The sequence below is a fragment of the Micropterus dolomieu genome, linkage group LG04, assembly GCF_021292245.1.
Source record: "Micropterus dolomieu isolate WLL.071019.BEF.003 ecotype Adirondacks linkage group LG04, ASM2129224v1, whole genome shotgun sequence".
Lineage (NCBI taxonomy): Eukaryota > Metazoa > Chordata > Actinopteri > Centrarchiformes > Centrarchidae > Micropterus > Micropterus dolomieu.
The window spans coordinates 12,458,151-12,484,010 of record NC_060153.1 but is presented as its reverse complement, the minus strand read 5'-3'; the positions used below and the strand labels follow the sequence as shown (position 1 = coordinate 12,484,010).

Here is a 25,860-nt window from a genome sequence, read left to right as displayed (position 1 = left end):
CTGGGCAAAAACACATTTATTTTCAGTTACATAATCACAACCTCAATATCATCTCAATTCAGACAGGTTGGCTACCGACCTGCTGCTTCACAATGAAGAGTAACAAGTAGCTCTTTCTAAGTAAGTGAAGGAGATACTGAGCGATACGTGTGGACAAAAACAACATAATGGTAGTATTTTCTTACATAATGAAATAAGTAAATAAGAGGAAGCAAAGATAACACAAGTCTGTGTGTTACATGATGATTGTCACAGACCGGTCAGTTTCCCAGTCGCATCTACCTGGAGATAACTGTCTCCTGCTTATTCCAGTGCTTCCGGTGTGACCAAGATAAAAAGGGGGTATGGCGGGACAAGTGCCTTGTGCAACAACAACAAAAAAAGCTTTTCTGAATGGAGAACACTTCTGTCAGGAATCCTTTGAAATTCCTCCTTGTTGGGCTAAGATTACAAGTAATTTTAGGATTTCTCAACAGCTCTGCTCATATTTCAGAGAAAGCAAGACAACATAAAATGCTTAAGCTACTTGTTTCTAATACTGTGGTTAATGGTGTTTGCTATATAAACTGCAATGTAATGGCTTTCCCCCCCTAACAGCAGATAAATTCATCATTAAATCCGCAGCCCATTACTGCGTGGAAGTTATTTACGAAACCACAACAGCAAGTAAGAAAATGGAATTCAGAGACCACGACATGGTTTCTATGGGATCTTGGACTTTCATTCAAGTTGAGCTCAAAATCTCAGCACGTTCTAAATCAAAGAAATTTACATTTAGAGAGAGGGAGTTTAAAGGAACAAGGCAGGAAAGAAATAAAAAAAACCACACCTTAGTGTGTATTTGACCTGACAAGCTTGTGAGAATGTTTCTGTGTGTACCATGAAGGGCAGAGTGTTTGGTTTGGGTGCACGGATTAAAACTGAAACACCATCAGTGTCTACTGTTTCTCCTCCATCTTGAAATTCACAGGCGTCCCCTACCAGTTCCAACCCAATGTCGTGAGGTTCAACCCTGTGAGGAGGCAGAGTGGAGATATTTTTACATTTCTAATTTCTAATTATACATTATGCTACAACAAATAAGCTTCAGTGGAATATCTGGTAGCCAGACAGGAGATAGCTGCAATAATAATATTAAACTGCACTGACCGTAGTAGCAGTGGCTGGTGGTGTGTTGAAAAGGCCTTTGTAGCGATTCTTTTCCTCCTTGTCTTTGTTGCGGATCCTCTCCTCCATGGCCCTCAGCTCCTTTGCAATTGACTGCTCCAGAGAGGGGTCCAGCTCCAACACCTTAGCAAAGTCTGCCCGCGCCTCTGCCTCATTCCACACTGCAGCGTGGGCCTTGGCCCGCTTGTAGAAGGCCTTCACATTGTCTGTTGTTGAAGGGGACAAAGGAAAATAACCAGATCAATATGTAAAAAATGTTTATCAACAACTTAATATGATGAACTAACAGAATTTACAAACAGGGATAATCCACAGACTGTAACAATTTAAGGTAGGATGATGAAAATAGGAGCTTTTATTAAGCCAAAATAACACTGGAGGTTTATCAAGTTTCCTAGCCACATGGTTTAACCACTACATTACAGTACACTATGGTTTCCTTACTCACAAAAGATCATGCATTTACTTTTCTAATGACTAAGTCACTGCATAACTCAAATGTTCAGACAAGTATTTGTTTATTTGTGATACTACATATATATGTAATTCAAAGACATTGCTGCATTTTCTTTCAAACTACTTTGGTCACGGATGTCCAAATTTGGTACAGTTAGTAAGGCATTTGGGGCAGAGCTGTTTTGCAGGCTGTGATGCACAGGTGTGGAGGCAGCTCTGTGTCAGAATGTGTGGTCAGACGCACGCCATACATCTTGCCCATAATGAAAATATCCGCTTTTATCAAGCCACAATAACACTGGAGGTTTTTCCAAGTCTCCTGGCCACATGGTTCAACCACTACATTACACTACACTTGTATGGCAGACTCATGAACCCTGATAAAACCTAGTTGTTGTGTGTGAAGAAAGAGCTGTTAGGTTGTAAGAAAAAGTAATCTTTGTCTGCCACAATCAGTCTAACAGGTATAGTATGCAATGTTGGTGCCAACGTTCATGGTGCTCTGTTTGATGCATTATGGCATCTAAATTCCTTTAATCATACAGTTGTTTATCATGGCACATTTTACTATTTTTATTATGTAAGCTGTGCAGTTCATTTTCTAGTAAAAAGTAATTGCTATATACAGGTGACAACAATAGCTATTATATTGTATAAATAAACCACAGAGGATAAATTAGAGTTGTAGATGAATCATTTGTGTCAAAAGACTAGTTTTTCAAATACAGTATGTAACAATTTCAGATCTGCAAATGTCAACACAGCAATAGGACCCAAAACATCATATATCATGCGCTAAAAACCAAACTTACACCTAGGAGGAAGCTAGGAAGTAGACAGTGACAGTTATTTCTGTAGCTATAATTGCAACATACAGTGTGACCCCCATTACCATAGCAAGGTACTGGGTCACCATGACCCACCCGAACAGCTTCAATATAGTACTTGAATCTATTGAACAGCATTCCTTCAAAAGATATTCCCTCATTTGGTGGTTTTGTGATGGTGGTGGAGAACAAACCAAACAAAAAAACATTGACAAGCCCAGATAGACCGCTCCCTCTTTGAAAGCAATCACAAATACTTACAATCTGTAGTGGCAACAGAAATGTTTCATCTTGTTCAGCACCAACAACAAAGCCTTACCCTCATATTTGAAGATCAGTGATGTGCAGTGTTCGATGACTTCGTAGTACTGGCCCTGGCGTAGCTGGCACTGGCAGTAGTTGAGGAGCAGCGGTGTGATCATTTGGTCCAGCTTTACCCATGCTTCATCTCCAGGATGCTCCTGAAAGGGGAGACAAAAGCCACAAGAAGAAAAGAGAGAAGAGTTAGAGTAAGTAAATTGAAAATGTATTTTCAATTACCATTTTGGCTTCCAACAATTACGAAAACAAGATAATCGAGATTAAATGATTATTGTGCGCCATGATGCTCTCGTTTTGTCTTGTGTTATAAATCCAGTGCTCCCCTTTCCTTTACATCGGTGGCTCTTGCCCCTCCCTAAAAGCCCAAACTCAGTCTCAGCCAGGCTGTGGTATGTTTGATGACGGTGTTATAACTGCTGTCACTTGCTAGTCCCCATTATTAGCTTAACCCTATGGCATTTTACACTGCTTACACTTTTGTAACACTTTTCTGTTGCTATCATCCTCTTGCGCTCTAAGATGCTGTTACTGGGGGTTTCCGGACCCCCCCCCCCCAGTATAATGAAACTGCACATTTTCGAGTGGCCTTTTATTTTGGCCAGCCTAAGGCACACCTGTGCAATACCAATGTGCAACAAGTGTTGCGTTTATAATTTTGTTCAGTGTATGTTGGATTGCTAGTTCTTATTTCATGGGCTATTTGGGGTAATGCATATATAATAATAAAACATTAAGCATTTGATTTTAACCATTCAATAAATGCAAAATATTTCCTAAGTCAGTGAGCAATCAGGTTAAATAATGGTGATCCTAAAATTTACCAAAATAATTGTTTTCATGATTTTTACAGTGATCGAGCAGCCCTAATTTAAATGTTTAAAGAAAAGGATATTCAAAAACTGGATCTAACCTTCATTTGTAGATTTTTCAGGCAGGCAATGCCATTGTAGTACTTCTCTGTGGCTTCCTTAATTCGGCCCTGTTTGAACAGCATGTTGCCCTCCTCGTGGATCTGAGGCACAAACTCTAGTTTCTCTTCGTCTGTCATAGCCCACACATCAAGCTGGAACGATCCTGGAGTCAGAACCTGAGCAAAGAAGAAGACTGACTTTCAGTGGTAGCTGGGGCTTACACCGTAGGAAGGTAAAACTGTAGTTCTCACTAGAACATAGCAACTCTATATGTTACATATTTATTATGTTTATGAGTTTATTACACCTCTAAAATTTAATGCAATTCAATACAAGATCCCTGCAATGAATCCTGTCTTAGTGGAAGGCTTATAAACTTCATGTTCCCTTCAAACCTCTGTGACAACGTTTGAGACCATAATGGTGTTGTCATATTGGACGGCATTATACTAAGAGGTGTTTCCAGTCATTTCAAACTATGTAAATCTCAAAAACACCTTTCATGTAATGCAAATGGGGCAGGTTATCAAACCTCAATATGTTTTTTGGTACTGACTGACTAGTATCTACAACTGTCAAAGTACTGAAAGCCACATTTGTAATCTTGTTGACTTGTTAAGTATCTATATGGGTTAAATAGATACTTCCTGATTTATATTGTGTAATTATTGGTATTGTATTGGTACCATAACCTCAGTTGGTGCTAAAATAGATCAAACAGCACTCCACTCTGAATGCTACCCAATAAAATACCACAATTAATATTAACCTCTGTGCTCTCCCCTGTCTGCTCACCTCCAGCAGCTCGATGCTGAAGACAAGAGGCTGTGGTCTGGCCTGAAGCTCATCCAGGTCCTTGTGCCCTAGAGAGTGGTGGGAGTGGATCTGGGCTATGCCGCAGCAGTGCCTCTGGCCTTCCAGGGGGTCCTTACCAGCACTGATGTTTCTCAGGGACTGGGACACAAGCGGGTACAGTGCTGTGTGCTGAGGGCCGAACAGAAAGAGTCAATGCACAGCAACCAGAACCAGACTGCTACCCTATCTGCATCCTAAAGATCCAGACCACTAACCTTAGTGTCACAGGTAAATTCTGAAATTTCGCCTTGTCTCATGGTGATGATCACTCTCTCCCAGACAGCTAGTTTAAACTTCTTGCCCAAGATGAGCTCCATGGGTTTGCTGCGGCCCCCCATGGTCCTGGAGTCATCCAGCACTTTGCCATCACATAGGCTGGTGCGGTAGTGGAAAACCACCTAGTAAATCAGAGATAGTGTGAACACGGACAACAATTAACACTTCTCAACAGAGCTATCTGGTTAAAGTAGCTACTGCGACAGCACCCTTTTTTAGGACCCCAGATCGATGCAGCTGATTACTTGTTTACTAGAAACAATAGGAGCAATCTGAGCTTCTCTGACAGGCCTGGAGTGCGTCTACGCTCCATCATATTCTGACCATTCACAACAATGGAAAATAATGGACATGGTATGCCGACCAATCAGCATTCACAAACACATACCATCCTGTCCCGCCCCTGTCTTTCCATCAGATGAAAAATTAGGGGAAAAAATCTAGCCCTGCTTAAAACAGCTCTTTTCAAACCAAACGTTGTATCACTAAATTACAAAGGCAGCAATGCTCTTCTCAGTGGTATCTGTAACGTTATAAAAGCAACATGCGTTTGGTGTAACGTTAATCTGACAGAGTCTAAAGTGTTAGCTAAGATATAGCTGGAGATAGCATTAGCTAACGTGCCTCGTCGCACTTCTTAAACTAATTCAGAAGACTGGACTCAACTGGTCCGACCGCTGGCACTGTAGTTTTACCTTGGTTCCATTGGGAAAGGTCGACAGCTCTCCTTTACCAGGACTGATCAGTTTTTTTATTATTCCTTCTTCGAGAAGCTTGCGTGCCGCTTCCTCCATCCTTGACCGAGTCTCAATTCACGACAGAAGACGAGTTTTGCCGAAGCCAGTCGTTTCACTTGGGGCCTCAGCGCGCCCTCTACACGTAGACTGCGTAAGTGTCATTATATTAGAGACCGGGGCCTGCAAGACTCCTTTTTCATTACCCTAATTAAAACATAAGGCACAAAATACAAATGATTCAACTGTCTTTCATACCAGTGCATTATGATTTACATTATGAATCAATTCTTAATTCAAGGCACATACAATTTATTGGTCAGCTATGGTTTTTAACTTATACACCACTGCAGTATATACAGTTTACATTATCATCAGTGGCATGTCACTTAAGTACAGTTTTAAGGTCCTTCTTCTTATATTATTTTACCTTTATATTATTATATTTCAGAGGGAAATCTTGTACTTTTACGCCATTACATTTATTTAACAGCTTCTGCTCTGGTCAATCACTTCTACAGTCTATTGCACCTTATCTGACAACTGGTGATTTGCACATTTACTACGTATTGTTACTGTTTACTGTGTAGTGTATTGTGTGAATGGTTAAGGGTATGTTGTTCTGTCTGTTGTAGTATGTTGTGATTGGTTGGGTCATTCAAAACAACATAGCTGTACAAAACTATAACAGCTGTATTGTATGTGGAAGAATGACAATAAAGCTGACTTGACTTGACCTGATACGAACAGCATATAAATTAAAATGAGCCCCTCCTCAACCACCTGCAACAATAAAAATGCTCCTTACACATTGATGCATCACTAACAACGATCCATTACTATAATACATAATCATATAGATAGATATCAAGTTTTTCATTTGTCATATGCACAACAGTCGCAGTGAAGCAGTCTTACTTGCAGTCTTTGTTCTCAGCTCTCTCCAACAATACAAAATATATATGAAAAGAAAGTCATGCAAGTAAAAAATGAAAATCTAAAACTAGTTAAAATATATGAATATAATAGAATATAAAATAGATTAAAATAAAATTGAATATAAACTATTATGTGGTAGACTGGTGGACAGTAGTAATATAGGAGATTATGTGTAATGAGAACTGTAATGTAGAACTGACAGAAGCTATTCTGTTGAGTACTTGTGTTACTTTTAGTACATTTTGCTACGCATCTGTATATTTAGTCGAGTAACATTCTGTGTGGGGCTTGTATTCTTTAATTGTAATACTTTTGCTCTAGTGTCTGCATACTTTTTCCACCACCGTGCATCACACCAAATACAGTATCACATCATAAGCAAATGGTTTTTACATGCTCTAACGTGGTTGAAGAGATAGGTTATTCACAGACTCTTATCTATTCTATCAGGGAAATAGTTCCTATGAAAACTGTTGACATAGTGACAGCTTTGCAATACTATGTATGTTACTGTATGTACTACAGTATGTAAAACAGTAGTATGTTGTGATTTTTACATGTGTGCAAGTCATGTATCTACAGTAAATGATGCATTGCTTCTCTTTTATGTTAACCTACATCTGCAGTCTAAATGTCACACTGTGGTTTCTTCTCACCACCAGTGGGGTTTTCAAATCTAAATAGTGATTGATTTTGGCTTTCTCACACTTTTCCCAACCTTTTGTTTAAATAGGACAGAACCGCAACTAAATATCTAAATTTCTAAAGAGCTGCCTGGACTCCAGGAGTGAAGTAGTTCTTGATTGAAAAATAGCAGGGCTTTGTTTCCTGACAGCCAGGACTGAAGGTCACTGGGTATGAAACTGCAATTGAAGGACCATTATTCTGAGAAAAAGTAGCTGCATTTCATGAGATAAAAGTTGTTGTGCCCCCATAATATGATAATAATAAATGCAACAAAAACAGTTGAGTGTGTCAGTCAGCCTCATTTCTCAGCTTAGTTCTGAGTAGGCAAAATAACTCAAAACTGTGTGGGTGTACCATAGATGTGTAGGAGGAACTGCCCTGTCACCTTTTATCTAGTCTGGCTGATGTTATTGCCTCATTAAAATGTGTAGGCCTAACTGATGTACGTACAGTCCCCTCCAAAAGTATTGGAACGGTAAGGCAAATTCCTTTTTTTTTGTTGTTCATTGAAGACATTTGGGTTTAAGATCAAAGGTGAGTATGAGATCCGCCCGTTTTTCAAGTGAGCAAAACTATTGGAACATGTGAAGATGTTTCTTGTTGCCCAGGTGTTGCCTTTTAGGTTGATTGTCCAAACATTAAATAGCTCTGCATGACTAGTCAAAGTTTTCATTCTTGGTTCAAGCCTATGAAGACTGCATTTCCTTTTAAAGACGATAAACCAACATGAAGACCAGAGAGCTGTCTATGGGAGAAAAATAAGCCATTGTCAAGCTTAGAAAAGACGGAAAATCAACCAGAGCCATTGGACAAACATTGGGCATAGCAAGCACAACAATTTGGAGTGTCCTGAAAAAGAAATAAACTACTGGTGTACTGAGCAACAGACGTCAAACAGGTCGGCCAAGGAAAACAACAGTAGTTGATGACAGAAATATCGTGAGAGCTGTGAAGAAAACCCCCAAAACATCAGTAAGTGACATCACCAACGACCTCCACAGTGCAGGGGTGAAGGTATCACAATCCACTGTTCAAAGAAGACTCAGAGAGCAGAAATATAGAGGCCACACCACAAGATGCAAACCACTCATCAGCAGGAAGAATCGGAAGAAGATTGAAATTGAAGTACAGAGATGATGAAGTGATGGAAAGGCCAAAGTGTGGAGACAGAAAGGAACTGCTTATGATCCGAAGCATATAAGCTCATCTGTGAATCATGGTGGAGGTGATGTCATGGCTTGGGCGTGCATGGCTGCTTCTGGAACAAGCTCATTAATATTTATTGATGATGGTAGCAGCAGAATGAATTCAGAAGTGTACAGAAACATTTTGTCTGCCAATTTACGGAGAAATGCACTGAAACTAATGGGGAGGAAGTTTATCATGCAGCAGGACAATGACCCAAAGCACACTGCCAACAAAACAAAGGACTTCATCAGGGGAAAAAGTGGAAGGTTTTAGACTGGCCAAGTCAATCACCTGACCTTAAACCAATAGAGCATGCATTTCACCTCCTTAAGAGGAGACTGAAGGGAAAAACAGACCGAAACAAACAAGAACTGAAAGAAGCTGCGGTAAAAGCCTGGAATAGCATCACAAATGAAGAATGCAACAGTTTGGTGATGTCGATGGGTCGCAGGCTTGAGGCAGTTATTACAAGCAAGGGTTATGCCACCAAATATTAAATGTTATTTACTTTAAGATCATTTGTTCCATTACTTTTGCTCACCTAAGAATGCTGTGGTCTAATACAAACGGTGGTATGTCCTAAGTTGTTTAACACATCTAAATGTGAATACCAGGAAATAAAAGCTGAAATTCTCAACTCTCATATATTTTGATCTTAAAACCAAATGTCTTCAGTGAACAACACAAACAAAGGAATTTGCCTTACCGTTCCAAAACTTTTGGAGGGGACTGTACCTCTATTTCAGGGTTTATACAGAGATGAGTGTAAAGGTTGTTGTGTACAGTATATGGATGCTCTGCTATGATTAATATTTATTTGAGTTTTAGCGGAAGTTAAAATATAAGAAACAAAATTAATGATATTTATTTGAGCCTTCTGTGTTTTAGTAAAATACTTTAAAGAAGCCTAAAGCATGTGAAGTACTCAAATAAGCTTTTCAACCTCATCACTCATTTAGTAATGAAAACTATGTTGAAAATAAAACATCTGTTTAATTTTATTAAAGGCGCATTATCAGTCAGTACTAATTTAATTATAGCTGTTTTGTGAATGTTCATTTGCCATTTGTTAAATTTAGTTTTCCCGTGATCAGTTTTCTGCTAACCATGAGGGGCCATAACCAATTTTACAGCCACTTCCTTGTTGGTGGACTCCTTCTTACAATACCTTTCGTCTAACAATTGTTTATGGTGTCTCAGCTTTTTGTGATCACTATTACTGAATGTGTTACCCAATACAATTTTCATTTTCAAAGTTGCCTTCAGTAAAAACCACAAAGGCCAACTGCTGTCTTGAACATTTATTAGAAGTGTTTAGCTCATGGCATAGCTGTACGCCATCACACATAGTGAGGGCAGAAGATCCATGTTTACCAGCTACCAGCTTTCATGAAAGGTTGCTAAACCAAGTTAAAAAACAAATAATCCTCCATCCTCCATCAACCAGCAAATGACAATAAACAGCTTCATTCAATAGTCTGGGTGTATACTTGTTTCTGATTGGCTGGAGGATTTAAACAAACATTTTATAAAGTAAAACCCAAATTTAGACCCAAGAAAATCAACAACAGCTGAAGGCATTTCTTCAAATGACCATCGTGTAAGCAGGATAAGCTAATGCCTTAAGCAAGACAAAGAGTCCACAAGTGTGTATTAAGGGATTTTACCGCATGCCACTTAAGGAGTTTTGCCTTTATTGAACTTTTCAGTTCTTAAACACAAACTTCATTATATATTATTCTGTACTTATAATTATCGTAGTACAATCTGGACCTGCTCTTTATGAAAAGTGCCCCGAGATGACGTTATGATTTGGCATTATATCAATAAAAGTGAATTTAATTGAACTTGAACTGCCTAGCGGGTTGAGCTGCCTGTTTTACCCCACCCCAGTCTATAATATTATGTCTATAGTCTCAAAGCCACTGACACAATGTAAAATATACAAAAGTTTTATTGTTATTTCACAGTCATTATTCACACAACATTTAAAACACAGGCAAGACCAATCTCCTTCTTTTTCGTGTCCACATACAGCAATGTCAGTTCATGTAGTGGAAGCATGTAGTCAAGGCACTGAGTGGTTGAATTAGTAGTGGTCATAACAATGACAAGAAAAAAACAACCATGTGACAATACATGTACAAATGTGACAAAAGTGACAAAATACAATTCATTCACAAGATGGCAAACAAAGTAATGTGAAAATGTAGAGTTTCATGAAATATCATTTTTCAAAATAAGGTAGGTAGAACAATTTGAAGCCTCTTCTTCCACGGACAGCACAGCTGATGTAGATCACATGGTACACTGGAGGAAATAAAGGCATTGCATTTGCATTGTTAATGTCAACAAAAAAAAGCTTTTCCTGGTACAGTCCCTAGGTCAAGTAAAACAAACGTTTCAGCCATTCAAATGATCAATTTACCTCCAGGGATGAAGAGAAGAAATCCCGGTATAAAGAAAATAGCGCTTGAAACACCTGTAAGGACAGTTTCATTAATTAGTTGCATCCAACAGTAAAGACACAGTCACCAACACTAATCAGTGCAACCACACATTAAAGGAATAGTTCAACACTGTGTAGCAAGGAGTCAGATCAGAAGATTTATACCACTCTCATTTCTGTCTGATAAATATTAAGTTACAGCCAGGAGACTGTTAGCTTATCTCAGCACAAACACTTGGAAACAGGAGGAAACAGCTAGAAAAATCCACCTAAAGCTCCCCAATTAACACGTTATATCTTTTTTGTTTAATCCCTACAAAAACAACTACTTTAGCCATATTCTTTATCATCAAAAATCTGGATCCTCATCTGCAACCCAACTGTAGGCTCAACAGTCCCACACGTTTTTGTTTTTCCAGCTCTATTTTTTCACACCAGTTGTAAAAGTAGAGCTGGAAGACGAGCAGCACAGGGAGTCCCTATTTGCTGGGTTGAGAAACACTGCTCTATATTATGAAAAGACTTTGGCCTTGGAAGACTGCTCACCATCAGACCCAGCACAGTGTGTGTGATGGTGTCACAGGACAAGATCAGTGTTTGTGGGCGGCCCGAATACACATTCATAGACTCCAACCAAAACATACAGTTCAGAATTATAAAATTTTTAAATACTTAGACAGAGAGACAATGACGTATTTTTAGTAGTTTGTAAATTTAGTTTCATTAAATAGAAATGTTTTTGTAAGTGGTACTTCTGGCTCTGTATCAACTAATTCAACAAGTCAGTCTTTTTAGGGGTCCAATACTGCAGCCTAGACGGTAACTGCTAGGGACGCGAAACTCATAGGGTAAGTACAAACCCCCGCAAAAATTCGCACACTTCTACTTCTAGGGGACGCTATAGACAAGGTCAACGCGTTTGGGCTAGGAATTCCCGCTCACGAAGGCAGATATCAAAAACCTTATATCCACGCGTTCGGGGGATTGAGCTGAATCTCGTGGTATAGGCCACGCCCATTTCGGCCTGGACTGAAAAACCTATTTTAATTAACTCCTCCGAAACCGCAAGTCCGATCGACACCAAACTTGGCACGGATAATCTCTGGACCAAGCTGATGAAAGTTTGTAGAGGAAATTTTGATTAGACCAAAAATGTCGCAATTATATGCCAACAAACATTTGCGAAAAACGCTTTAAACAGGAAGTGATGCCATATCTTCGCTTTGGAAAGGCCGATCGACACCAAATTTGGAGCAGTAATGTGGGATCTCCCCTGAGGGCCTGTGCAAAATTTGGTGGAACTCACCCCTAGGTGGCGCTATTTAATCCGAAAAAACTGTTCCTGTATAACCCCAAGTCACATTGACATGAAACCTATGCCGAATTATTCAGCATGGTCCCCTTACTACAGGGACCCAAGTTCATCAAAATATACCCATAGGTGGCACTGTTATTGCAGATTAAAGACGTAAAAAAAAAATGCCATTGACTTACATGCATTTTATATCTCCATAACCACAAGTCCGATTGACACCAAATTTGGGTCAATTGTTCCCCATGGTGCCCTGATTGGTGCAATTCGGCCTAAAGGTGGCACTATAATCGAAGCTCAAATACCGTCAGACAATCCCATTCATTTCAATGGGATTTTCAACCAAAGAACATTTTGCCTCATAACTACGGCCCACTACATTGCACATTCATAAACCTTGTCTACGTGTTTGGGGGATGCTGCCGATTCCGATGGTATAGGACACGGCTCTGTGCGATGACGTTTTCATTTCGCTAAATCACAAAAACTGGAAAACCTATTTTAATTAACTCCTCTGAAGCCGCAAGTCCGATCGCCACCAAACTTGGCACGGACGATCTCTGGACTGAGCCGATAAAACTTTGTAGAGGGAATCTTGATCCGCCAAAATTCATCCCAATTACAAGCTAAATGTTTGCGCAAATGCTAAAAACAAGAGGCTAAGTCAGATCTTATGTTTGCAATGTCCGATCTACACCAAACTTGGGGACCTTATCTGGCACGCCCTCCCGAGGGGCTGTGTGAAATTTGGCGTAAATCGTCCTCTAGGTGGCGCTATTACTTGGAAATCAAATACCATTCCCATACACATACATTCATTTCAGATCTCCGTAACTGCAAGCCCCTTTCATTTATAGCTCTGGTCATTTATTCTCCAAGGGCCCCTCCCGGGGCCAGGGGTGGCGGCCTGCGCCAGGAGGCTTGGACCCCGCTTACAACTGCTTGCAGTTCTAGTTGTTTTTGTTTTTTATTTTTCTTATGTTTTAAGCACAACTTTTCTTTTGAAGTATCCACTACACACATTTATCATTATGTGCTCGTTAATAATGCTTAAATTATTGCTGACCACTTTGCATCTGGACTAACAGACGTATTATGTCATTTCTGGACACAGAAATCAAAATGTTTGCCTAAATGGTTTCTTGTCCTTACCTGCATTTGGATTCAGCTGTATGATAACACCCGTGAAAATAAGAGCTAAAAAGAAGCAGTACAAAAGCACGTCACTGAAGTGGGAGATAACACAGTAAATTTTTTTTTTTTCATCAATTGGCAAAAATCTGTTACACAGAGAAGATCAACAAGGGGACAAAGTTCAGTGTGCCAAGCATGTCACTGAATGACACAACACTGAACAAACTACCTGGTGCAAATTTGCAGAACTAGTCAAAGCAGTGTGTTTATATCAAAATAATGGAGCACGAGTACAATTTTATATGAAGCTGTTTTTTGTCAAACCTGTTTCTATGCTGTTTATTCATTTTGCATTTTAGTCACTTAAATGTCATTTCATCTATTTCATCCAAGGAAAAAGCTAAACAAATTGAAATTCCTGAACCATCTGCTGTACATTGCAAACAACAAATCTTAAAAAAGGTAAGCACCTTTAAGGCCATTTGTTATTCCTGGGACTCTACGATAAACATTTTTTTTTTTTATCTCTTTGAGGTGAGACTTAATCACAGCAAAATCTGGTTGATTTATTATAGTTAATTAGTAATAAACAGCTCTGCTTAAGACTTACCAATTCCAGTGATGAGGAGAAGGAATGAAGCCAGAACGACTTTTCTGTTTTTCTTCACCAGCGGATGGGACACCCACCTGAGCAACACATTTTTTTTTTAAAGTAACTGTGTTTGTTGTTGTTCCTGTGTGAGTGAGTGCATGTGTGTGTCTGAACTTACCCACAGCACTGTGCAGACAGCTGTGTGACAGAACTCAAGGTGCTGAAGGACCACTGGGAGCTGCAGTAAGAAAGGGTTGCAGGATCACTGCGGAGAGAGCAGAAACACATTCAAAGAACAGTGCAGGCAAAGGAGGGGGAGCAAAATCACAATCAGCAGCCCTACATAAAGAACCCACCTGATTTTGAAAAAGTTATTGAAAGAGGAATTGCCATTGTTGCCAAAGGCATCTTCATTTTCCAGATTCTAAAGAACCAGAAGATGATAAAGGAGTTGAAGTTTCAAGTAAACAACTTTCAGGCCTATACTTGCAGGCATAGGATGTGCTGTATGTGTACCTGGTACTTTAGGTTACTGTGATCTAGAGAGGCCCCAGCGGGGGCAGCTGGTGAGGGATGAGTCTGAGGTTTGGAGAAAGTTAGGGGGCCGAATGTCATCTCTCCTCCTTCCCTGTCCTTGTCTCTGCCCTTCCATCCCTCTGTCTCTCCATCAGAAACAGCTCCCTCCTCATCTCCCTCCAATACAAAGGCATCATCGATAGTAAACTGCATCGCCATGGCGTTCGCCTCTTACACCCCCAGGTCCTGCAGCTTGATGCTCACTGTGGGTTCAGAAAAAAAAAAAAATCAATGTTCATGTACTCACAGCTACAAAAGACATTTTATGGTAACGTTATATTTTTGCAGCATCATCGTCTAAAATGCTGATTTATGTATGCCACGCAAATGTAGTGCACGGGGTTATGGACATAAAATGTTTATTAAGTTATATGGACTTTTAACATTTAGGGCGTAATTTTTGCTTAAGTCATTTCTCTTTAAATATTTAAAGTACGCGCACACATGCAAATTGCCAGGAACTCCGTATCTGTTATGCAACAAACTTAAACCACTTTGTACACATCTAAAACAGCGATTACAGCCATAAAGTCAGAAAACAATCACGGCACTCCCTCGACTTGGTCTAAATATATGAGCGGGTCGGACCAAAGTGAAGTAAAATCAACAAGCAGCTAACTGGCCGTGTTGGTAGCCTCTTCCATTGTTCGTGGTCTTTCCGTTAGTCGATCAGATGACCAGGAGGAAAACTTACTGTCTTAAGTAAATATTTTCTCCAGGGAGGCTGAACTCGACTCCACGATGTGAAGACACGGGTCACATACTTGGACACTCTGTGGCGACTCTTTATAAGTCCTTCCGAACAATCTTTTGTTTTGTTTACGAGTGGGAAAAACGCTTTGGGAAAAGTTTTGAGTGTCTTCCTTTCTCTCTCTCTCTCTCTCTCTCTCTCTCTCTCTCTCTCTCTCTCTTTTTTTTTAACACCCGGCTCTCGATTACACACGACTGATTACGCCCAAAGCGCTCATCGGGAGTCAGTCCACTTAATCGAGCGTTGGTTTGTCGATCGACCTCACTAACTTACATAGGCTAAGTGGTGGAGGAAGTATTCAGATCCTTTACTTGAGTGAAAATACTATTACCAGACTGTAAAAACAATCCATTACAAGTAAAATACATGCATTCAAAATTATACTTCAGGCTTCAGTATATAAGTATATAAAAATACACTTACTCGAAAGATTACCCCTATTATCATATTATACTATTATCATTAGACTATTATTACTCATGCATTAAAATGTAAGCAACATTTTATTATTGTAGTTACTTGAAGTGTATTTTATATAGGGCCGCAACTAATTCAGCTACTGATTAATATTAATTGTTTCAGCTCTACTTGAATATTTTGTTGGGTAGAGTAGTTTCATCTAAAACAAAATATAATAATTTCTAAGCTCTTAGTACGTTTTGAATGCAAAACTCTTAATCTGTAAGGCAACTGTATATCCAGCCCCAGTCAACCTGACAATGTTAGATAAAGGGGAACAAGAGATTTCAGGTGCAGCTGGACTTGAGCATAAAAACAACTCATAGCAATGAATAAATGAATTAAAATGCTAAAACACTAAGGGTTTTTCAATTTCTTGTGGATAAGCTAATTTAAACAAATAACTATGTACATATAAATATGACACTGGGCCAGATGTTCAAATCCACTGTCCAAATATTTATTATTAAGGCTTTTAATTCACTGAAGTTTTATCACTCTTTCAGGTACTTAGTTTAATTCATTAGTATTCAGTAGCAGTGTACTTGACTACTGACTAGAATCAGATAAATTACTGTGTGGATGCAATTTGGATTAAACCGAGATATCTGCATAAATATTGTTCACACACGACATTTTTTAATGCTAAAGCAGTGTTCCACTTTACCGACAAACGTGTCCCACTCAATGGGAAAGTTATACCACAAGAAGGTGTCAGGTGGTGTTTCTGACCATATAACTTATTTTTTAAATAAATTCTTTAATTTGATTTCATGCTTGGCATGCTGATCTATTTAAATGAGTCAACATCACTTTAGTTAGAGTGGTCAGACTCAAAGTCTAAAGAGCAACTCTCCAAAAAGTGTCACACTGGACCTGAAAGTACCCATTTTAATGACACTGTTACATGTGGGTGTCGTGCATCTACTTTATGTACTGTTGGTCAATGTAATCTATAGCAGTCTGTATGAAACCAAATCCCTGCGTATTGTTTTTAATCAAAAATTGATTCCATTAATAATGATGAAATTAATGTGTTTTTAATGAGTTTTTATGTGTAAATAAACAGATTGTAATGCATTAAACCATCTTAACATGGACCAAATAACCATGGCCCAAAAGTCATCCCTTAATGTATACCTTAAATTGGTGAGTATTCAGGGAGGACTGTTATGATGTTGGGTTTATGAAGGGATTTTAAAGCCCATTAAAACCCCTTTAATATATGATAATCTAAATTAATGTAATTCAAATAAATTAATCCAGTATTTAACCTAAAATGTGGGGATAATCCCTGAATTGGCGCCCTAGTTGTAAAATGGTATTAAATGGTACCTGTAATTTTTAATGCAGAAAACACCTGTAAAACACCAGTCCATTAATGTATCCTAATCCTAATGACCACAGTGGCTTCTTAAAATAAGACATCAAATAGGCTCTATTGAAATTATTAATAGAAATAATTGTTTCTTTTTTATTAATGTATTAACAAATTATAATTAATACTAGTCTGTGATTGAGCCAGTACAAAGTTTCACAAAATGAAAGCACTGAAGTATAGTGAAAAGTTATCTAAAAACTATACTTACTGATAAATCAAACTTGGCAAAGTACCTCAAGTTAGGGATCATGATGTGGCCAGTACCCACAAACATTAAAATAAAAAACTGTACCTAAAATGTACTAATTAATTTTCTCATTCCATTTAAACACTTGTTGGCACATTGCCTGGAAACGCTGTTTTCTGCCAATTAGCACAAACTCAGCTTGTGTTTGCCTTCCACTACGGCGTTGTCCGTGTATAGTACCCCATGCAACCTTAGGCAAAATCAAATTATGCAGAACACTTCAGGCAAAAACATTTTACCATGCAAATTGGAAATGGGCCGAAGTGAAAACTCCTTTTCCACCCCCAACTACTCACAACTATGCATGTCCATGTCAAGATTAAGTAGAGATAATTGTTTATAAAAGCCTGGACTTATTATCCTATTTGATAACTGTTGCCAACATGTGAAATCATGTGATTTCCAGCAAGTCAGACAACCTGCATTGTGCAAACAAACATCTCTAAACCAACAATCATAGATTAGTCATTATTGGTTGCAGTTTAGGGGAGCAGACACTCAGAGGTGGCAGATGGAGTGAACAGTGTTCGGATGTAGCAGAAACATTACTGGTAAAAAACTGGTGACTGAATTTGGATACATTTGGAAATTGAAGAGGTGTGAGTTATTTCATGTTTTTCTGACTTTCTGTTGAATAATCACTGAATCAAAGCAATGCTATTTACAGTAAATTATGCATTACTGTTATAAACAACTATACTTTATCTTCTAAATTTTTTTATGGGATTATTGTCTGACATGGGTATATTTAGCTGTAGCTACAGATGATCACAGTTTAAAACGTTTTAATAGTGGGGAACATCACTATGTTTTACAGGTTGCGCCACCTATTGATCTTTTTCCTGGCTTGGTGCCATATTCATTTTGAAATCCTCACTTGCAAAACAATTCCATCAATTTGCTAATCTCATTCTACTCACTTTGCTCTGCTTTAGATGAAACTACAGGCCAAACTTTGTCTCTTGCTGCAGCTCATTTTTGAGGTAAACATACCTGAATACCTCTTTATAGCAGAACCAATATCTTCCATAACTATAACCATAGTGCTTAAACTTCACCCTTCTTGACTTTTATGAATACTGTAGTTTGTTTAACACTGTGTTTCTGTTTAGCTTTCTTCATGCACACATGTCCGGGTGATTCCTGGTTCCACTCTGGAGCTGCCCTGTTTCTCATTTCAGACTGAGTTCAATGAAGCGGCCCCCATCTGGAAATTCAATGGTCTCATTATATTTCCGTTACTACAACAACCACCACCACTATTCTCACTGCATTGCAAAAGTACACAGTTATATAGTTTTTTCAGTGTGATCTTTTTCTGAATACAGGTAATGATGTAAGTGCTCAGTCGCCTGGCTCAGCTAAAGTTAAAAAGAATGGCCGGTATCTCTCTATATCCCCGGTAACTGCTGCCAATGAGGGCGAGTACGTGTGTTTGTTTATGCAGGAAAATATGGAGTTGATCAGGACATATAACATTACAGTTGATGGTGAGAAACATAGAGACACACTCCTCTTTTATCAGATATCGTACATGCATTTTGGATCAATTCGAAGCTGAAAAGAGTTTGAAGTGCTTGTGTCTCTCTCTACAGCAGTAATTGGCTATACCATTAAGGTAAACTTTGGAACCAACGTTAAACTCCCTTGCCATTTCCCACCTTCCAGCCAAATCACGGCCAATGCACTTTGGTTCAAAGAGACAGATGTTGGCGAGAGGACACAGCTGAATCTTGGAGACGAGTCAACAGTGGATGATAACAGAGTGGGCCTGATTTATCCATTTGACCATGATCAGACCATCGTACTCAGAAATACCGTCTTGGAGGATGCTGGAATTTACAATTGTGAATCTGTTGATGGGGAGAAGCTGAGCACTGTATACATTATTGTTGATGGTAGGTATGGCAACCTTTTCTATATGCTACTTACTGCACCGTACGTGCAATTTAGAACCATTAATTATTATAGTAAATAATAAACCAACAAGCTCCAAATTACTATTGCTTTTAACAGCATTTTACGCTTAATGAATACAAATTTCCAATTTCAAAAAAATTAAAATTAGCTACAGCATTTATGTACATTTTTTCCTGTCTGCTTAACTTTCTTTCAGCTGCTTCCACCCCTGCTCCACACACGTGCAGCAACTTCACCACAGCATGGGAGCCCTGCCTGGAAGAGAACAGTCGCACAGCTGAACCCACGATGCAGGAATCCATAACAGACTTTTCCATGAAGCTGTATTCTTACCTCAGAGAATCAAATCCCTTTAGCAACTTGCTCTTCTCTCCCATCAGTATCAGCGGTGCACTATCCCATTTGCTGTTAGGTATGTAGTAAGTTCCTTTTTTTATCAATGTATTTTTAGTCTTAATTATTCTTCAATATTCTTATAAGCCTGATGATATTCTATATATATTTATCTATATATATATATTTTTCTTTTTGTCAATATATTCAATGAAAAGACCAAAACCAAGGATGTTGCCCACGTGTCAAAAAGACCTCCATGGTTGTCCAAATACTGTCTAAAACGCATCAGTGAGAACAATAGTTGCAATGTATGGCATGCTTCTTCATTACGATGAACATGGGCACTGTTGTTTACTTTGAGTTGGCCCCACATACACTGTCCTGCCACCAGAAATACTTGCTAGTGCAGGAAATCTACCACTGAAAATGGTGATACTGAAAAATTTTTATCTTTTTATGGGATTTGTTGAAAATAAGAAACACATAGAATAACGCCACCCTTATCCATTAAAATTCTTGAGTCTGAAAGGCAACATTATTGCTTTGTTGCCTGTGCACACAAAAAACTTTTATATGAACAGGATGTTGCATAAAAATATTTCTCACTTTGAAATGTCACAATTTTCCTCTACTTATAGTAAATGTCAGACATACCTTGCAGTTTCTTATATCACTCTGAAGCACAGTACATCTCTTTCTATATTATTATGTCTTTTCTTCATCCTGTTACCTTTAGGTGCAAGGGGGCCCACCCGCAAAGCCATTGAGACAGCTGTATGCTTACCTAATGGCTTCAGCTGTGTTCACTTCCAGATGAAAAAGCTGAGAGAGAAGTTGGCCAGCTCCTTGCAGATGGCTTCTCAGATCTACTACAATCCACGTATAACTATCACAATCACAAATTAGCTCACCTCCAAAGAAGAGAAATGCGATAGAGATAGATGGAGAGATTCTGAGTGCATAAAGAGCAAAAAGGATCTTTATCTCTGTAGCTCATCATAGTTTCTCTGCTCTCTTTTTCAGAAATGAATCTGAGTGAGTCCTTTACTAAACAGTCCATTGAGTTCTACGAAGCTGAGCCCACCAGGCTGCTGGAAACCAGCGAAGAAAGCACACAGATGATCAATAGCTGGGTGGCAAACAAGACCAACAATAATATCAAGCACTTAGTTGACTCTGTGTCACCCAGTACACAGATGATGCTGCTCAATGCCGTCTCCTTTAGTGGTCAGTTAAGTGTGTGTGCATAATGTGTGTGTGTGTGTGTGTATGTACATGTGAACATGGTGGAAACTAAAACAAACTTTGTGTATGTGTGTGTCAGGTCAGTGGAAAGTCAAGTTTGATCAGAAACCCAAAAAAGGACATTTCACAAAATTGGGCGGTGATATGGTTATGGTGCCGCTCCTCTATCACCAGAAATACATGGTGGCTATGACCTACGTGGTTGAGTTAAAGGCACAGGTAACAAACACCCATCTTAACCCCACCCTTTCACACTTACTATATACGGCAGAGGCTTTCAAACTGTGAGGAGAGTTGGGGGGGCAAAATATATACTAAGTGAAAGGCAATTAAGGTACTTTAAAACCCTTAGCGCCTGAAATTTGTACTCCTTCTCCAAGTCAGAACTTACAGACACACATGAAAACAAATATTTTTATATGCAGTGTTTCTTACACTTTCTATGATATCATCATAACTGATGAACATCCGTTAAAATCCCTTACAATCATAGAAGGAAATACGCTCCAGTAACTCCAGAACATGCCTGAGAATCAGCATGTTTTTAAGTTTTCTTCAGTGTCAAAGTAATCCAGTGATAGTTGTCTAAACATCTATGAGTACATTGCAAACAGGAATGGTTAAAAGCTAATTCGGCATACTTTTACTTGTGTCAATTTGCCAAAATTTAATCAATTATAGGCAAAAATACTTCCTGTTAACATCTCCTAAAACACTATAGGAACTGAGTAGACGGGGGTCCTGGGGGGCACAGTTGTCTCACTTTTGTGTGTGGGGGGGGTGGCATTGTTGGACTTTGAAAACCCCCGGCAGTAACACCTAGATGTTTTTATTTTGCCAACAGGTGGCGAGGTTTGCTCTCACAGGTGACAGCAGTCTTTACGTCCTGCTGCCTCGCTCCAACACAGCGACTGACCTGCAGCAGGTGGAGCAGATGATGACGTATGGAGCTGTGCGTCACATGATAGAAAAAATGAAAACAACATCTTCTCAGCATGTAGAGGTCACTCTGCCACAAATCAAGCTGGACTTTCAGCCAGACATGAACATACTTATCAAGAAATTTGGTATGTTCATCTTTCATGTTCCCTTCTGTCTGTCAGAGTCTAATTCAGTTGATCATAAAATGAATACCACACTTTCAGCTTGCCTATTACTTTCTGCCAGGCAGTAAGACAGCTATTAAGTCTTATTTATGAAATAAAGATACCCATCTGCTTTTTAAACTCCCTGTATCTGATCAGCTTACTTGCTTCCGTCATCTTTCTTTCCCCCCCCCCCTTCACCGACCAGGATTGTCGTCACTCTTCGAGGATGCCAACCTGTGTGGCCTCTTCTCCGAAGAGAAGGTGCTTCTGGACGATGCCAGACACAGAGCCTTCCTTGCACTGTCCGAGCAAGGAGTAGAGGCCGGAGCCATCACCTCTATGTCGTTCTCTCGCTCCTTCCCTTCCTTCACTGCCCTGCGACCTTTTATCATGCTGCTGTGGAGTGACCAGGCCAATGTGCCACTCTTTATTGGGAGAGTGACAGACCCGTGAGAGAAAGAAGGGGGTAGACAGACAGACACGGAGAAGAGAGAGGGAGTGGAAATGTAACAGAGGCAAATGGGCAGGAAAATAAACAAAGATATCGTAAATAAAGGCTGTCTGATAGAGCAAGTGAAATCTTTTAATTATCTTGCAATGCTTTTTCTGAAAATTCAGTTGCTTTTTAAACACAACCTAAATTCTGCATCAGTGTTGCTTAGAGTAGGAACGACCCTCAGAAACATATATACAGACCTGCATGTGTACTGCTTTCAAAGATGACGATGAATAAACACCACACATATGCTGAATGTCATGTGTTTTGAAGAACTAAGCACAGTGTGGCTCACGTGTCATTCAAAGGAAGACAGACGACCAATGAAACAACTTCAATTTATTTAGCGAAGTAGTTACACAAACCCACCACGGGATGGCAGCCATACTGTGTGATTGACATTGACAGTGACTACACAGGAACTGCAGTAATGAATTCCCATCTCATTCTCACTGGCCCTCCTGCATCATTACCACTGATATCACTTTAAGGAAGACAAGTGTCAAAATCTGTGACAGAAAAGGTTTTTTTTTTTTTTATCAATAGCTTGCTTGGTAAAGCACAGCGACTGAGCAAAAAATACCCTGAATCATCATATTCACAAACAAACACATACAGACTCATGGTAAGAGACTGAATGGATGGCATAGATTGTAAACACATCAGCATTCAGAATGATCAGCTAAGGTTGCACTCTATTACACAAGCTGATGGTGATTGCTAAACATGCAGCTGTATTGCAGATAAAATTATTACATAAGCAAAGCGGGGTCAATAGACAAGAGTCAGAAAATTCGGTGGCTGTAAACAAAACCAACAGATCCAGACACAGGGATAAGCAAGCATCCAGCCAGAAATGTGAACTCTATTAGATCACTGTCACCCAGCCTAGCCCCAATCAGAGTACTGAGTATTCCCAGAAATGCATCTTTGATGCCTGGATAACACGATCATGTTCTTGTTTTGGTTTGATTATCTTACTGCTCACGTGTTGTTTTGATGTGCATAGAAAAAGTACAGAATAAACCCACCATACTTGCCCAACCCTCTTGTTAAATTCATTTAAGGTCTAACTGAAAAGTGTTTAAGTTTACTGTTACAACACAAGCTTTTCATAATGCCCAAGCCCTTTTTTATTCGAAACCTAATTCACCACTGAAGGTCCATCCATTTTTTTTTTTTTTTGCAGTCAACGATGAAGGTTGTTGAAGGACACCAAGAAAATGAGCAGCCGGATCGATTCAACAGTTAGAAAAGTCCCGGAGGCCACTGACCGACTGTGGGTGTGCTTTTGTGAACCAGTGTATGGCCAGAGCTGTAGTGACAGATGAACCGGGGGAGTACATTTGATATCCTGGCAGGCATTTAGACAATTCAGTGATAGTCTAGCCCATATACATCATCAATATGCAAAGATGTGCATAGAGACACACACAACATGCATGGAGGTTAAGGTTAAGTGTGCAATCTTGCGTAGTTTTTAAATATCTTGGATCCTAGCCTGCGATTATACACTGTCCCCTGCTGCAAAATATGTTTCCATGCAGGTTGGGGGGGTACACTCTCTATGTCTGCATTTCTACTAACTGCACACAATATACCTCAGCAGTCAAGCAGCAGTCCCAGTGGTCTTGTCTCCTGTCCAGAGGATGAAATATATTCCACTATAGGCCTAATATTTAATAGGTCAGAAGTAATGGGATGACTGGAATAATGATCCCATCAATGACTCCCTCTGATGGTTGATTTCAGCTAAATGTCTTTTACATATTTTCTTTCAGATCCTCTCAAGGACAGTGTCTGACAGTGTACAAAGGTGGATTAGGGGAGGTGTTCAATCTTTGGGCAGCCCTATTGTCATAAATCAGATTACAGGATCAATGAAATGCCTGAATTTTCAAATTAATATATTACTGCCGTGATATTGCCCTGCAGGGAGAAAATCTTGCATCATCTGTGACTCTGTTGGAGCAGAATTGGAGACACTGAGGTAAACCTGATCCTGGTTCATAACGCAGCAGCAGAGTGAAGGTACAAATGGTACCTCCAAAAGCAATATCCGCTCTGCCTGTCACGGACACATCTTTTTCCATCAGGAAAGTCAAAAAGAGCAGTCAGAGGTTATGTATCAAGATATACTCCATTCTTAAAGTTGCTCTATGACAGTCTGGCAAAAGGGAGAGAAATGGAAAGAGAGAGAGAGATGGCAAAGGTCTGGCACACACGATTGACAGCTTGTCAGTGTCCTCCAGCCAGGATCACCCACACCACTGAGGTCTATGGTGGAGGTCAGCGGAGGATTTCTCTCTTGTATGCCTATTTCTTGTCCTTTGTTATTATTTCTTCACTCCTCTGTGTTTTGGAAGTTGAATGGAGACATTTTGAATAGGGCATGACGTGAACACAGACAGACATAAAATGTAGGCACTCATATTCTCATAGCCCTCATGCGCACACACACACACACACACACACACACAGACACACACACACACACACACACACACTGACATGTTAATGTCATGATATGAAGGTGTATAGAAAGCCACTGTCACTGAAAGACAATGAAAGACATAAGAACAAGAACACTGAAACCGTAAAGGTACAAATCCACCAATGGATCGTATTGTGCTTTATAATACGGTGTGTTGTTTTGCATCAGATCAACAACCACTAAAACAGAGACTTTCCAGAAACAGAGTCACCCTTTTCGTAATGTCCCCTCTCCTGTAACTATATACCGCATTATGAGTCACTAGGGTGCATATACTTTTGGCCCCTTTCACTGAATTAATTTTGAGTACATTGGTCTCAAATCTCTTCATTAGGTGTAAATTTGAATGACGGAATATGAGTGACTTCCACAATACAGTAAGGTCTAAAGCACAGTTTTGTGAGTATTGTTTTGTTACGTCAACACTTTAATGAGGACATCGTCACAATTTGGTTCACCTTTAGAAAAAAATACATTTAAAAAAATGTATTCAGATTACACATTATTACCATCACTAATATTAGTATGATTATCATATACTAATACTTGGTAATTATTGGCGTTATATGATGGGTTCCATTTTCAACATTATTATTATTATTATTGCATGTTTTATCCTTTGCTCTTATTACTACTTTACTTGGTATCTGTTATCAACCATCTTTCAGTGAGACAAATGTGTGTGTGTGTGTGTGTGTGTGTGTGTGTGTGTGTGTTAGTGCGTATGTGTTTGTATGCATGGATGTCTTGTGTAATCTAGTCCGGTTTGTCACCGCTCGGGGCTCCTTGCTGTGTGAGCGTATGCCAGTGCTCCACTTTCTTCCCTTTGTTTTTGAGACACTCGAACCAGTGTTTGAGTCTCTGTCCACTTGCATTGATGCCCAGCTCCACTCCGCCTGCAAACAGAGAGAAGAATCAGAAGGAGAATCAGGAGGTGATCTGAAATTGCTGGTGGGTGAACAAAAGGAGGCAGAAATTGGGAGAAATGAAAGAAAGAAAGAGCAGTAGTGGACGAAGGA

General features: G+C 39.4%; 4 protein-coding genes across 5 annotated transcripts in view; 1 reads left to right on the top strand and 3 right to left on the bottom strand.

Annotated features, from left to right (window-relative positions):
- Position 1: 1 nt before the first annotated feature.
- LOC123969491 (aryl hydrocarbon receptor interacting protein) lies at positions 2 to 5,660 on the bottom strand. Its single transcript, XM_046046948.1, has 7 exons — positions 5,509 to 5,660; positions 4,753 to 4,935; positions 4,478 to 4,666; positions 3,682 to 3,858; positions 2,770 to 2,911; positions 1,150 to 1,373; positions 2 to 1,012 (listed from the first exon to the last, which is right to left on the bottom strand). Exons 1-7 carry the CDS (start codon positions 5,605 to 5,607, stop codon positions 1,007 to 1,009), a joined length of 1,020 nt encoding a protein of 339 aa, XP_045902904.1. The 5' UTR covers positions 5,608 to 5,660; the 3' UTR covers positions 2 to 1,006.
- serping1 (serpin peptidase inhibitor, clade G (C1 inhibitor), member 1) lies at positions 5,265 to 23,391 on the top strand. 2 transcript variants are annotated; one of them, XM_046046945.1, is made up of 11 exons: positions 5,265 to 5,701; positions 18,198 to 18,245; positions 18,375 to 18,483; positions 18,591 to 18,752; positions 18,858 to 19,160; positions 19,379 to 19,594; positions 20,255 to 20,398; positions 20,542 to 20,745; positions 20,843 to 20,982; positions 21,608 to 21,830; positions 22,057 to 23,391. In XM_046046945.1, the coding sequence occupies exons 2-11, from the start codon at positions 18,198 to 18,200 to the stop codon at positions 22,302 to 22,304; spliced, it is 1,797 nt and encodes a 598-aa protein (XP_045902901.1). In that variant the 5' UTR covers positions 5,265 to 5,701; the 3' UTR covers positions 22,305 to 23,391. The 2 variants fall into 2 exon arrangements, with proteins under 2 accessions (XP_045902901.1, XP_045902900.1); XM_046046944.1 differs by lacking the exon at positions 5,265 to 5,701 and adding an exon at positions 17,769 to 17,859.
- On the bottom strand, positions 10,298 to 15,297 carry tmem134 (transmembrane protein 134). The gene is made up of 8 exons (XM_046046949.1): positions 15,119 to 15,297; positions 14,365 to 14,627; positions 14,205 to 14,272; positions 14,027 to 14,113; positions 13,867 to 13,943; positions 13,275 to 13,319; positions 10,790 to 10,843; positions 10,298 to 10,671 (listed from the first exon to the last, which is right to left on the bottom strand). Exons 2-8 carry the CDS (start codon positions 14,581 to 14,583, stop codon positions 10,589 to 10,591), a joined length of 633 nt encoding a protein of 210 aa, XP_045902905.1. The 5' UTR covers positions 14,584 to 14,627; positions 15,119 to 15,297; the 3' UTR covers positions 10,298 to 10,588.
- The window catches only part of doc2d (double C2-like domains, delta), a 42,123-nt gene continuing 38,943 nt past the window's right edge, over positions 22,681 to 25,860 (bottom strand). Inside the window, exon 10 of the mRNA XM_046046947.1 lies at positions 22,681 to 25,737. Coding sequence (XP_045902903.1) covers positions 25,598 to 25,737 — 140 coding nt within the window. The 3' untranslated portion in view covers positions 22,681 to 25,597. The remainder of the gene's footprint in view (positions 25,738 to 25,860) is intronic.

Bases quoted from the DNA above. Each gene is read 5' to 3' on its own strand.
- tmem134 (XM_046046949.1), bottom strand. From the start codon at position 14,583: ATGGCGATGCAGTTTACTATCGATGATGCCTTTGTATTGGAGGGAGAT. The intron at 13,944-14,026 runs GTAAGTTCAGAC...TGTGTTGCTCAG, and splicing joins CTGTCTGCACAGTGCTGTGG to GTGGGTGTCCCATCCGCTGG. The intron at 13,320-13,866 runs GTAAGTCTTAAG...GCTTCTTTTTAG, and splicing joins TCTCCTCATCACTGGAATTG to CTCTTATTTTCACGGGTGTT.
- LOC123969491 (XM_046046948.1), bottom strand. From the start codon at position 5,607: ATGGAGGAAGCGGCACGCAAGCTTCTCGAAGAAGGAATAATAAAAAAA. The intron at 4,667-4,752 runs GTTAGTGGTCTG...TTCGGCCCTCAG, and splicing joins AATTTACCTGTGACACTAAG to CACACAGCACTGTACCCGCT. The intron at 3,859-4,477 runs GTGAGCAGACAG...TTCTTTGCTCAG, and splicing joins TCAGCATCGAGCTGCTGGAG to GTTCTGACTCCAGGATCGTT.
- serping1 (XM_046046945.1), top strand. From the start codon at position 18,198: ATGAAACTACAGGCCAAACTTTGTCTCTTGCTGCAGCTCATTTTTGAG. The intron at 18,484-18,590 runs GTCTCATTATAT...TTCTGAATACAG, and splicing joins CCCCATCTGGAAATTCAATG to GTAATGATGTAAGTGCTCAG. The intron at 21,831-22,056 runs GTATGTTCATCT...TTCACCGACCAG, and splicing joins CATACTTATCAAGAAATTTG to GATTGTCGTCACTCTTCGAG.